Raw genomic sequence first — 12962 nt, 5'->3', positions numbered from 1 at the left:
CTAAAGCTACTGGTTTCCAGAGATCTTTGCAATAGTCTTAGTAGCTAAGGCATGAAAGTAAGAGAAAATGAGGATGTCTTATTTCTCTGTGAGTGAGGAGGATGTTACTGGTGTACCAGGGACAATACAGGAAGAAATCCTATGGACTAGTTAAGCGCCCGCAATTTGCAAAGCATCACGCTAGGACCTGTGGTAGAAACATAACTTTGCGTTCTAGAGAGAATGACTTCACCAGAGAACAATTAGCAAACATGCCAACTGCACACATAATTAACTGCTAACCCATGGGCTACAGAAGTTCTAGAGCTGTGTGGGCCAATATGGCAGCCAATAGCCACTTGTGGGTTTTGAGCACTTGAAATGTGGCCTGTCTGAATCGAGATGTGCTGTGAGTATGAAGTGAATTCATTAATCATTATTGTATTGATTACCTGTTGAAATGATAATGTTTTGAATATATCGAGTCAAATAAAGTATACCAGTAAAATTAATTTTACCTATTTGTTTTTACGTTTTTAAATGTGGTTACTTGGAAATTTTAAATTACCTACGTGGCTCCCATTATATCTCAACTGGATGGTGTGGTTGCAGAGGGTTTCAGAAACGAGGCAACTGGTGTGTGTGAGTAGCTGGGGAAGGTTTGCTGCCGAATATGGAAGTGGGACTGCTCTCTGGAGATCAGAGTGGGCAAGAAGGGAGTTGGGAAACCCAAGGTGAGGAAGATAAGAAAAGCACCAGAGCAGGGGGAAAAAAAAGAGCACGTCTGTAGGACAGCAGGGAGTTAAGGATTTATTTCAACGATATGCAGGGTGCAATGGGCATATATCTTTTTTCTTTTTTTTGAGGAAGATTAGCCCTGAGCTAACTGCTGCCAATGCTCCTCTTTTTGCCAAGGAAGCCTGGTCCTGATCTAACATCCGTGCCCATCTTCCTCTGCTTTATATGTGGGACACCTACCACAGCATGGCATGCCAAGCAGTGCCATGTCCACACCCAGGATCCAAACCGGCGAACCCCGGGCCTCTGAGAAGTGGAACCTGTGCACTTAACCACTGTGCCACCGGGCCAGCCCCAGGCACGTATCTTGAATTGGGTATCTGGGAGTGGAGAAACACCAGAGCCAGTTATATCTTACTGCACCTTGTTAAAGGGCCTGTTGGGGTCAATTGCAGAGAGCTGCCTATGACTGACCTCACACAGAGCCCAGCTAAGGCAAAAAGGTGAATTGGGAGGCTTAACTTTGGGGGTCTTTCCTTGACCTCACCGTCTTCTAATTGCCTTCCTTTGTATCTTTGACCTCGTAGGCCTGCACCATCTCTCTTTGAAGCTATCCATGCTTACTCGCTCTCCTAGGGTTTTCTTCTGAAACTGTGGTGGTGGTGCTGGTGAAAGTTACGAGGGCGATAGGAGGGGAGATGGGAGGGAAATTGGAGAGCCCTGTAGCTGTACAAGGCGGGCTTTGCCAAAGGACAGTGAAAAGTGAATCTAACCTGCTCCGGAAGAGAAAAGGAAAGACCATAGAATTCAGATGTTTGTCAGTTGCTGTTTTTGAGGGTGTGGGGTGTGTGTGTGTATGTGTGTTTGGGGACCAAGAGTCTGATATTGAAAATGTCACCCTATAAGCCATCTTCAGACCTAGGCTGACTAGCCATCCTACACATGTGGAAGTGTTCAAACGTGTTTCCCTCAACTTGATTCAAAGCGGCTATCTGGTCATTTTTTCTTTTACAAACCAGAAGGGATAAGGAGGGTATCCCAGAGAATCAAAAGGAAAAAGATAGGTTTACAACAAGGGGACAGGGAAGACCCCTGTTGCCCTCCCTCGAGGGCTAAGCAATGACCCAACTGACGGCTCTCTCATTCTTGACTTCCCTCTGCCAACCCCATCATCTTAGCCCTCATCCAGAGATAGAGACTTCATGCTGGGTGGAGCTCCTCAGGTGCATCACCCATCCTGCTACTGCCTCCAGGGATCTGTGGCTGCTGAGATCTGCCATTATGTCCTGCGTACAGCCTTCTCAAGAAGGGTCCTTTCTGCCCTTCAGGATGAGAATTTATCTGACATGCCGATCTATGCAAATATGCTAGTGACAGAAGGAGGCAGTTGGTCTCTCTGGGAGAGTCCCGTTTTCTCATCAATAGCCATGTGCTGTGTGCTAAATGAAGGAGATACTAGGAAAAGAAAGACAGTATCCTGTTTCTCAAGGAGTCCAACCAACTATGACGGAATAGACGTGCACTCAAAGACCAGGAGAATTTTTGCCCAAGGACTGTACCTATATCACTATGTAGTTTTCCTCAAGCTTTAAGTTCAAATTACGAGTCTCATTATTCTATTCATAAATCCAAGAAATTTTATAAAACCAAGAATAATCACTCTCAGGGGGTCCTTGAATCAATGTTTGATTAACTTAAGTTGAACAGACTCAACTCCATTAAACAATCAATTCCATCTATAAATTAGTTGATTAAGTTCCTTATACATTTTTTAAATTGAGGTAAAATTTACATTCAGGCAAATGCATAAATCTTAAGAGACAATTCAATGGATTTTGATAACCAACATAACCAACAGCTTAAATCAAGATATAAAATATTTCTATCACCCCAGAAAGTGCCCTGGAGCCCCTCTTCCAGTCAATTCTCAACCCCCTGGGTAATCCTTGTTCAGATTTTTATCACCAAATCACTGTGACATTTTAAAATGCATTTATAAATGTAACATATTCAATTTACTTTATAAGCACTTTAAATGCTTAATGGGGTAAAATTAAAACTCTAACAAGGTAAACCTTCCCAAGTACTTAAGTAGCTCTTAGAATTCTAATAAGTTAAACTTACAAATGTAGTGAAACTGAAGTTCTCTTGAACGTTCCAATGCTGGTTTGAAACAAACCATTTTATACTTTCAATTTAAAATCACAGGTCCAAAATAAATTACATGTTTCAGATTGGAAACTCAAAGCTAACCTGTCAAATTTCTGTAATATGCCATATTTTCTTAAATGCTACAAACCCTTAAAATACAAAGATACGTTTTAGTTCTAAATTGTAACACAAAATATTGATTCTATGGTTATTATTTAGGTCTTCATCTTTATACATAACTGTCAAACTTCTTGGGGAGGAGAAAAAAAAGAACTTTATTTACTAAAAGAAGCAAATTGATCATCTCAAAGAAGTTGAGGTTAGCAGGTCAAGGATTAATGGTCAAAGATTTGAGAATAATTCACAAGACCTGAAGGCTCACTGGTATCACAGATGTATACTCATCAGGGCCTTGTTATGGTGGGTTGGTCAGGGTTTCCAATTCCCCAGCAGACGAGATTGTTTCTTGCCATGAGAATTCCCCTAAGAATCTAACTTTTCAATCATCTCTTTCAACTCTATCACCTGGTTGGGGTAGCTGACGTTCAGTTAACCACTCCAATTGCTTTACTACTTGATTGAATTCAATCCATTTTCTTTACTGGCTGATTCTTGCTATGCCTGGCTTCAAGTCATATTTCTATGGTTATCTGAACAACATTTACCTCAAAAGGCTACTGGGATAATTAAATCAGGAAGTGATGGTAGGACCTTGTCAAGTGGTCATTATTGTTTTTCGTGTAAATTTGCCTAAGTCCTACTACTTTTGCTTTCCCTACACTGCAGGCTATGCCTTGTTAGGGAATTGTAACCATTTGACACAGTAATCATCTCATCCCAACACCCGGAAGGATGGATGAGGCGCCATCTTCCCAACCTATGTAAATAGATGGAAGGCTTCTTTGAACTCATCACAGCATAATACCGAGCTTGCCTCGCTAGAGAATTAGGTTACTACGATAATTTCCATCACCTCATATATTCGAACCTGATGTTATATCTAGTGAAGAAACTTTTAAAAGCATAGTAAAAGTTCTATCATAAATTCCTGGGCTGGGAAGTTACCTCACTTGGTTGTAAAAATCTTTATTTGTGTTGCTCTTCACTGAAAGCCTTTTACATTCAGTAGTAGCCTCAGGCTTTTTAAATAGCTGAATTTAAAATTTCATATTTCTGTTTCAAACAAAAATAACAAGTGCTACAATTGCACTCTTGTTAACGAACATTTTATATGCATGACTCAATGATTTTGCTGGAGAATTTCAAAATTAGAACAGAGCTCTTCAGTTTTCCCTCCAACATTTAGCAATTACAAATGGAAGTCAATCACATGAAGGTAAAAGATGTGTCCTGTCTCTCTCATAATCTATAATCATCTTACATACAGAGATAATTTCAGCTTGATCATAAAAAGCAATTTTATATTCATTTATTGAGAAAAATAATTTAAACTAGATATTAAGACCAAGAAACAAAAGAGATTGGTTCAGTAACAAAATGATGGATTGATGGTTGGGATCATGCTTGTCTCTGAATGGCAGGCACAGGAGCAATAATGGGAGCCAATCTTCTACCTGACAGTCACCCTCTCACCTGGGATCATTCCTCCACACCTGACTCTCTGAACCTGGATCCATCCAACTACTACCATCTCGTGTGAAAGCTGAGTTAGAACTAACTACAATGGGCATTTTCTAAAATTTGTCACAACCCATTCTTATTATTCTTTATATCATGCCAGACACATCCCTGCTGCTCTAGCCAAGCATCTAAATATTTCAAGGCAAGGAGGCTGTGTTTGGAACAGTATAGGAGAGACGTGACAAAGAATTCCTGTATTATGGGGAGAAACCACATTAAGACTTCAGTAAAACCATGTCTTCTCTCTTCACTCCTACTGCTCATCCATTGGGCCCCCAATTAAGGCCGATTATTTCATATCTAAGCATTAGTCTTGGAAATCTGCATCACTAAATTCAAATACGTCAGAGGGATTGTCTTCAGAGGCACGCACATGTGACCACACTCCAATCCAAGCCACCTGGTAGCATTCTGAATATGACACAATAGTTCATTCCATCCAAACTGGAAAGATTAGCAGATGATGAAATGTTTGGATCATGTTTAAAAAAAGGTTTCAAAACTGAAACTTGGGAATTTTATTCTGAAAGTAATACCAAAATAACTAAGCCTTATATACATTCATTCATAAGATTAGTCTCTTATTCCTACATCCTAGAAGACTTTCTACTGATGTTGTCTCATTATTCCTCACGAACATACCTGAGAAGGGAACAGGATCCAATGCCCTTTATAAGTCAGTTTTGTTTAAGGCAAGAGCATTGAATCTAAGGGGAGACATTCAAGTATGTGTTACATGCTACTTTAATAAACAGTTAAATTTAATCTCCACTGAGGAAAGCTAAGTCTGCCATGAGTTGTCAATTTTAGCAAACTTGGTGGAGTAAACTGGATACATAGCCATTATACACATGCATTAGTCAAAAAATGAATCTTCTCCAGAGAAGATGAAGTTCCGTGCAGCCTGAGAGGTCGTTTTCTCCTTTGCCCTGGGAATCCTAAGACTTGAATTTGGGAGATCAGTCCTTACCAAAGTGGCTCGTCATAATCCAGTTTCTGAATGCTGCCATATTTGCACTATCACATTATCACCATTCCAGAGCTATGTATATGGAGAGCCATACATGACTGTGGTTTGCTTGATGTGCTTTAATGAGGCCCAGAATCTGACTCTATACCTTGAGAGGATTCTCACACGGGCTCAAATGGGGTGGGAAGCTAACCCTCATCTGCAAGTGACAAGAGATTATGATTTTGGACACTCAAGTTGGCCCCTAGCAGGACACACATCATCCGAGATCAGACAGCTGTCCACAAGACACAAACAGTACATTTGGTGTTCAGATGCTGGTCTTCAGCCAGTGGTTCTAGATGAAGCAATTGCCAAGGTTTCCACAGAGAGAGAATGCTTTGCACAACAAAATTAATTTAAACATAAAGGTTCGTCTTACTTTTTAACCCAGTTATTTTTTTCCTTATTTCAAAGTTTACAATTGAATGCTTTCAGGGCTTGGTGAATGGCTGGAAAAGTCTTTTACAGACCCCCATCTTTTTGCTGAAATCAGTTTTTACCATTTCTTACAAGCTACCATAACACATCACCCACTTTCCCCTCAATTTACAGAGCCAAACATCTGAGCAAAAACTGAATTAAATGGCGCTTAACTTACCTACAAGAAGTTTGTCACATCACATGTCACCTAGCACTGGAAAAACTCAGAGAAAGCCAGTAAGAAGGCAAATTTTCCATTAAAATAAAAGAAAAAAAACCTGCTTAAAAACTTAATGTGAAAAACAATGACAAGAGGAATTAAAAAAGAATGATTACAAAGAAGGCAAAACAAACCAAAGGAGCTAATGCCAGGACTCTGACGGGATGCTGGCTTAGAGAGTGCCCTTCCAGGATGAGCTTGGGGAAGGCCAGCGAGGTCAGCTGAGACTTTATCTTCTCCAAACTGCTGCGGTAATTAGTCACCCTTTCGCAGTTTGTCTTTACCGTCTCACTGTGGATTTAGTCATTGGTCACCTGTAACGCCCAAAATGAGCATCTACTGTGTGTCCAGGCGTTGCATTCCCTGTGAAAGAACCTGAGCCTCAGAATGTGTGGCGAATTTGATACACATCAGTGATTCTAAGTATTTGCCTATCTAATAAACTAGGTCCTCTGATTTTTAAAAGAAAACAGGGAGGAAGACGAGACGGTGAAGAGAAACAATCCATATTTAACCTAGAAATGTTAAGTTGTGCAGCTGACACAAATTTTGACCACTTCTCATAAGCCTGTCCTACATCCCAGATATACCTAACTCCAAACTCATCCTAAGGGAATTTTCTACTGTATTCCTCTCCTGAAAAAAACAACCCAGTGGCTAAAAACCCAGTAGTTTTTAGAATCCCAGCCACCAAATTACACTAACATTTCTGGGAGTCCACCTGATACTGTTCTTTCAAGGCTTCTACCTCCTGAGTTCTAAATCGTCTTGGCCTTCATACCCTCCGTTCTCCAGTTTTAAAAAGATTTGGTACTTACTATCAAAAAGCCATTTCATTGCTTACCCTCATTTTAAAAACAAGTTATGAAAACAATGGGGATGGGGAGACCTTCAAACTCTTTTCATTCTAAAGAAAAGCAGAAGTGAATCCCAGGAAGGAGGTGTGGACTTATAAGGATGTGGCATTTCCTCAGGATTCGGTGGGAATTCACTGATTTAATTTACAACAATTGAGGCCTCTGTGCTTTGAGTTTTTTGGCTCCAGCTGGCATGGCGACTATTTTCCCGAGGAATGCTCATACCCAAATACAAGGACACCTTCAGGAAGAGGAAAAGGAAGAAATACAGTCTAGGAACCCAAGATGTGAACCAGGAAATTCTCTTCCACTGCACTGATTTAAAAGACTATCACGCTGGTGCCTAACAAATTCCACTACCTTTTTGGAGTTTACTAGTGCTGTGACGTCTTCCCTTGGACGTGCAACTGTTTTGCACTAAGAGATCCGTATTATTTTCCCAATAACCAAAAATATCATTTCCTGAAAAGAGTTAGGGATGTCAATTGTAACTGTGAAAATTACACAGGTCTTTGTGTTCCTTGAACTGTCACTAAACCTTCAAGACCAAATAAAGTTGAAACTCAGATGCGATATTGAAGTCCACCCAGCTCTCATCTCTCCAAAGCCGGTTCCTACTTACGCCTCCTCACACACCTACCATTTCTACAGAATGAATTACTTGCTTTGTGTACATACACTCTTCATTTGTCCATCTCCATGCCTTGGTTTGCCCTGCAAGCAGTGCCTTTCCCCTCCCTCCATATGCCCAAATGTTACCTACCCTTGAAGGCAGGCTCAGATTGTGGCTACTTCCCCTGGCTGAAAAAAATTTCTTGCTTCTCTGATATTCTAAAGAATATAATCCACTCCTCTCTTATGACAATTAGTTTTCTATTTTGTATTGTATCGTAGTTGCTCTTTTGTCTTAGTCAAGATAGTAAGCTCCCCATGGGCAGGGTCCTTGGCACCTAGCACAGTGCAACATACACACAGTGGGTGTTCCATACACACTAACAGAATGAACAAACTAGCATGACACTTTAACAAACCAAAGTAACTGACCACAGGCAAAAATTTACACCCTCACCCAGAAATATTTGTTTAGCAAACACAGCTCATAGATCAACAGTATCCAGAACAGGAGGAGCAGAAAATCATACTAAGCTAAACTAGCCAAAACTTGGAACTAAGGCAAAAAGAAGACTGGGAGCCCTTTCGGTGTCATACTAGAGCACACTCCATCAAGTCAGCCTAGGGAAGGGCCATCTGAATCTCCAGGTTGGGATGTAAGAGTTTGACTTTCTATTTACTATGGATTAGGGTTTAGTTTCTGCAAGGTCAAATGTTAATTTAGAGAAAAGTGATGATATGCAACCTATCTTGCCCAAATGTTATGACTGTACTGCCCGTTAGGTCACTGGCCAGTTTTGCATCTAATTTAGCTATCTTATTCTAGCTTTCTTCTCCCCTACTCCCCTGCTCCCTCAACGTTTGTACATATCAGTTTCTGATATCCTCCTTCAAGCCAGTGTTATCATCCTGCTGGTTCCTTCATCAATGAGTTAAATAAATCTTCAGTGTAGACTCATTTGATTATTATATGAGAATTGGATGCTCAATTTTTGAAAATTATACTTTAAGAATATTAAAAATTATGAATAAGGGAACACATGTAAAGATAGATACTGCTAGTATCATTATTTTTCTGCTCATAATTAATTTTCTTTAATTTTTATCTAGAATAAATTTCTAAAATACCAGATTTACTCACCCACAAACATTTCTTTCCATCCCAAAGGATTTATACAGAAACAGCAACAGTGAAAGGAATGAATATTCTTTACGTCCTTGTCCAGAATAACTCTTAATGGCACGTATGTGTCTATTTGCAAGTCTGCTGTAATCAGTTCAGTAACAGCTTTATTTAGAAAGCCTATATATCTCAACTAAATATCTAATCATTGAAACGAAAATAAAATTTGCTTGTAAATTTCTTGAATGACACGTCTATCTATCATTTGAAATTACTGAGCATTATAGAATGTAATTTTACATGTTAGGACGAATAGCATTTTGTAAATTCAGGCTATACTAATACTGCATTAGGAACAAGACAGTTGTTCTGAAATCACTACAGGCCCTAATAGAAACCAGACACTAATACTTAAGAAGTAACTAGCTGAAATTGAAAGAAATAATCACCCAATCCACAAAGCATTTATAAGATTTTCCCATAAAACACATGTAATTTTTTTTTTTACTGAAGAGAAATAATTCTTCCTTATTGTCCTAAACATCAAATGCCATCACATCATAAAAATAAAATATAGCACATGGATCATTCCATTTTGTTCATCCATTTATTCCTAAATTACATATTCACTTTACCCTACAATAATGAAAACAGTATGCTTGTTCACCATTATTTACAATGTTGCTTAATCAACAAAGCTCAAACGTTCCCTCGAGAGAGCATTGCCAAAAGCGAATCCATTCTAAGCAGAGGGTTAGAAAGATCTGTGTTCTCTAACTTGCCCTTGCTGTTACTGCTGCCTGCACACTCTTGACTTAACCCCAATAGGCTGCAATTGTGGTCCATTTCATGGAAACATATCTGACAACCAAGATGCATTTAATATACACCTGTAGTGGACTGAATTGTGTGTCCCGACCCCCCTGCTCCCCAAAGATAAGTCCAAGTCCTAACCCCAGTATCAGTAATATAACCCTATTTGGAAATAGGGTCTTTGCAGATGTAATCAAGTTAAAGTGAGTTCATACTCGAGTAACGTGGCCCCTAATCCAATGACTGGTGTCCTTATAAGAAGGAGATTTGGACATAGACGCAGAGACACACAGGGAGAATGCCATGTGACGACACAGGGAGAAGGCCATGTGACGACAGAGGCAGAGATTAAAGTGCTGCAGCTACAAGCCAAGGAACTCCAAGAATTGCCTGGAACCACTAGAAGGTGGCAAGAGGCAAGGAAGGACCCTCCCCTAGAATCTTCAGAGGGAGCATGTCCTGCCCACACCTTGATTTCAGACTTTTGGCCTCCAGAACTGGGAGAAAATAAATTTCTGTTGTTTCATGCCATCCAAGTTTGTGGTAATTTGTTATGGCAGCTCTAGTAAACTAACACGACACCTTTTAAATAGTGCCCTTTTTGGCTGTTCTTTGTTAAGAGTGATTAAAATCTACACTATTAGGAATGCTAAGTAAAACTAGATCAAGGAGAGCTGTGATGGGAGTGGGGGCAGGACAAAGCAGCAGATGGGGAGAGACCCTCTGAGGTTCTAGTTCCTTTCAATTTCATCCACCTTATATATCTGGCTTCTGCAAAAGATCTAATTTTAAGAAGATTCCTGTTTTAAAAATACAAAGGGTGAGGGTATAAAAACCGTGATCTAGCAGTTTCCATAGGAAACATATCACACGGAGATACTCACCTCAACATGTTGACAGGTTTGGATGAGTTTAGCCAAAAGGGTCTCCAGTTCCGTGTTCCTCTTAATAAGGCTTGTGAGGTTACTCTCCAAGTTTTGCTGTTCAAAAAAGAGAGGAAAAATATTATTCTTCATACTTTTAACGCTTTAGTACACACAAAATTACTCATACTCAGGAAAAACTTGATACATTTTTCAGAAACCTCCATGAAATCTATGCAGTTTCAAGTATTTATAGATTTAAACTGCATTTTGAAAAGTTGCATTTAAAAGAACCTTTTAAAAATGCTCAAATTTCATTCTTTTTGTTCCTGCTTCTTACACTAACTCAGGCATGTCACCGAATAACCAGTTATAGGTTACTTCTAGGTCGTGAACTAGAGAGAAAGGAGGCAACTGGATTTCTGTTCCTTTACCTGAATCAGAAATGGCAATAATATAAGGAATATATTCCCACATCAAATCAACTACTATTGGATTTTTAGGATTTACCCTCTTAAGGGCAAGCTGAGGTCAAGCCCTTGGAGGAAGGTTTCAATTGTCCAACTATCGCTGACATTATGGCCATTTATAGACGTTTATAAGAAGTCCTCACCATACATGTCTACTCACTCATAGTACATTTTATTGTCCGTGTTTCTATTCTTTGCCTATCAACCTATCAATGCCAGATCATATTTTCTTGAATGTTACATTTTTCATATCACTATCCTGCTTAAGAATCTAGAATTATTCCCTATTCCTTTAGAACATCAAATTTAAAGTTCCCCACCATGACTATTATAATGAATCTGGACAGGATTCATTAAGACTTCTCCATTGCTTCTTATTCAGTATGCTCTTCATTTACACCATTCATTCATTTATCTATTCATACAAGTACTTATTGAGCTTCTACTGTATGCCAGACTCTGAGATACTGGGGAAACAAAAATAAAACTATCTGTTCTCTGTCCACAAGGAGAGGCCTATGCCACTGGAAGAGATGCTGTAAACAAGCGAAGGGGAAGAGTCAGGGCTGCCTGAAGAAGGTTTCCAAGAGGACACAGTCTTTCTGCTGAGGCTGGAAGGATGGGAGGGAGTTTTTGTTAAGTAAGAGTGGGAATTTCTTGGGAAGATAGAATGGAGGTGGAGGTGAGCATAGGGAAGTGTATTCCATGGGCAGGGAATAGAACAATGTCATATACCAAGATCAGGAGGGTGTGAGAGGGCAAAAGATGAGGGCAACTATGTGTTTTAACAGATAGACAGTTCCACAAATACTGTGAAGATATAAAATGGAAAGAAATTTCATGGAAAAGAAAATAGATCTAGGGTTTGTAATGCCATCTGAGAAAAAGGATTTGGAAAGAGTATGAGGGGAATTTTGAAAATTAACAATTTCATAAAGGTGATAATAGTTCATTACACTGTGAAATTTCTTTCTAAAACTGTTTACTACTTTCCTAATTTTAGATTTAAAAAGGCATATTTGGGAAAAGAATCAGTTTTATTTAATGCTTAAAATGCATAAGTCAGAAGCAGAAATCTCTTCGGTCATTCTTAAATAAGCGTGCTTATTAATCTGGTGTTTATCCTACAGCCTATTTTTTTAATTTCAATGACCATATTTTTCATTTCCAGTAGGTTCTTTATCACATCTCTCTCTTCTTATTGAATTACTTTCTGTTCCTGTTCCCAGGATGCACTTTGTTCTTTCATAATTTAAGAGAACTAGACATACTTATTCTTGAGCTCTTTTGAGAAAAGGCAATTCCATATTTTCCTGTGTTTGGGTAATGCTTCCCAAGAATCTGATTTTATCTTGTGACTCATGAATTTCTGTCCGATAGCTCATCTGACGTGAACTTTGGTCCCTGTGCTGTGATTTGGAGATTGACATACCTCAGCCCCATGAGGTGCCCACTCTGGTGTTAGAGCTGGAGGCTGTTTCCCCAGAGAGGGCACTCCCACAAGACACCTATGTGCCATCGAGGCACAGATCCTGGCTTGACTCAGTGCCTCTGTTTCCTTCCATGGGAATTCTGTCTGGCTCCAACTCCAGAGGAGGTGGGAGGCAACTTTTGAGCCTAGTGTGTACACAGGGAGGCCTGGCCTCCAGGTGTATGGGGCAGTCCGAGGCTTCTGCCATGTGCAGGATACACTCTGCCATGTTTCCCCTCAGGGCCCCACTGCCCCATCTCCTCTCTACTTCTCATGAGCAGCCCAGCTTCAGCCCCCCTCACCATTCTGCATCTCCTTTCATTTCTGATCCTTGGAGACTTTCCACTTATGTTTAAGCTTGGTAATTATTCTTCAAAATCCATTTTAAAATATTTTATCTATAATTCTCACGTGTTCAGAATTCATAGAGAGGTTTTGTGCATATTTCATCCGAACTGGAAGACCAACAAGAAATCTTCAATTTGAGCTTTGAAACAAAGCATCTCACATATAAATATTTTAAAGGAGAAAAATGACCATTTCTCACTTAAAGGATAGGATACAACAAAAAGTCAGAGAACGAACCAGACAG

At 39.6% G+C, this 12962-nt stretch overlaps 1 protein-coding gene across 5 annotated transcripts in view; it reads right to left on the bottom strand.

The window, feature by feature from the left end:
- Positions 1–12962, bottom strand: part of MID1 (midline 1) — a 357392-nt gene that overhangs the window by 63431 nt on the left and 280999 nt on the right. For all 5 annotated transcript variants that reach the window (XR_006890368.1, XM_046673833.1, XM_046673830.1 and 2 more), the window contains exon 3: positions 10451–10546. Coding sequence is in view for 4 of the 5 variants with exons in the window: in XM_046673833.1 (XP_046529789.1) it covers positions 10451–10546 (96 nt within the window). In the remaining variant the exon portion in view is untranslated. The remainder of the gene's footprint in view (positions 1–10450; positions 10547–12962) is intronic.

The sequence above is a fragment of the Equus quagga genome, chromosome 10, assembly GCF_021613505.1.
Source record: "Equus quagga isolate Etosha38 chromosome 10, UCLA_HA_Equagga_1.0, whole genome shotgun sequence".
NCBI lineage: Eukaryota > Metazoa > Chordata > Mammalia > Perissodactyla > Equidae > Equus > Equus quagga.
Note: the sequence above shows the minus strand (reverse complement) of the source record. Positions and strands in the feature narration are given on the sequence as shown.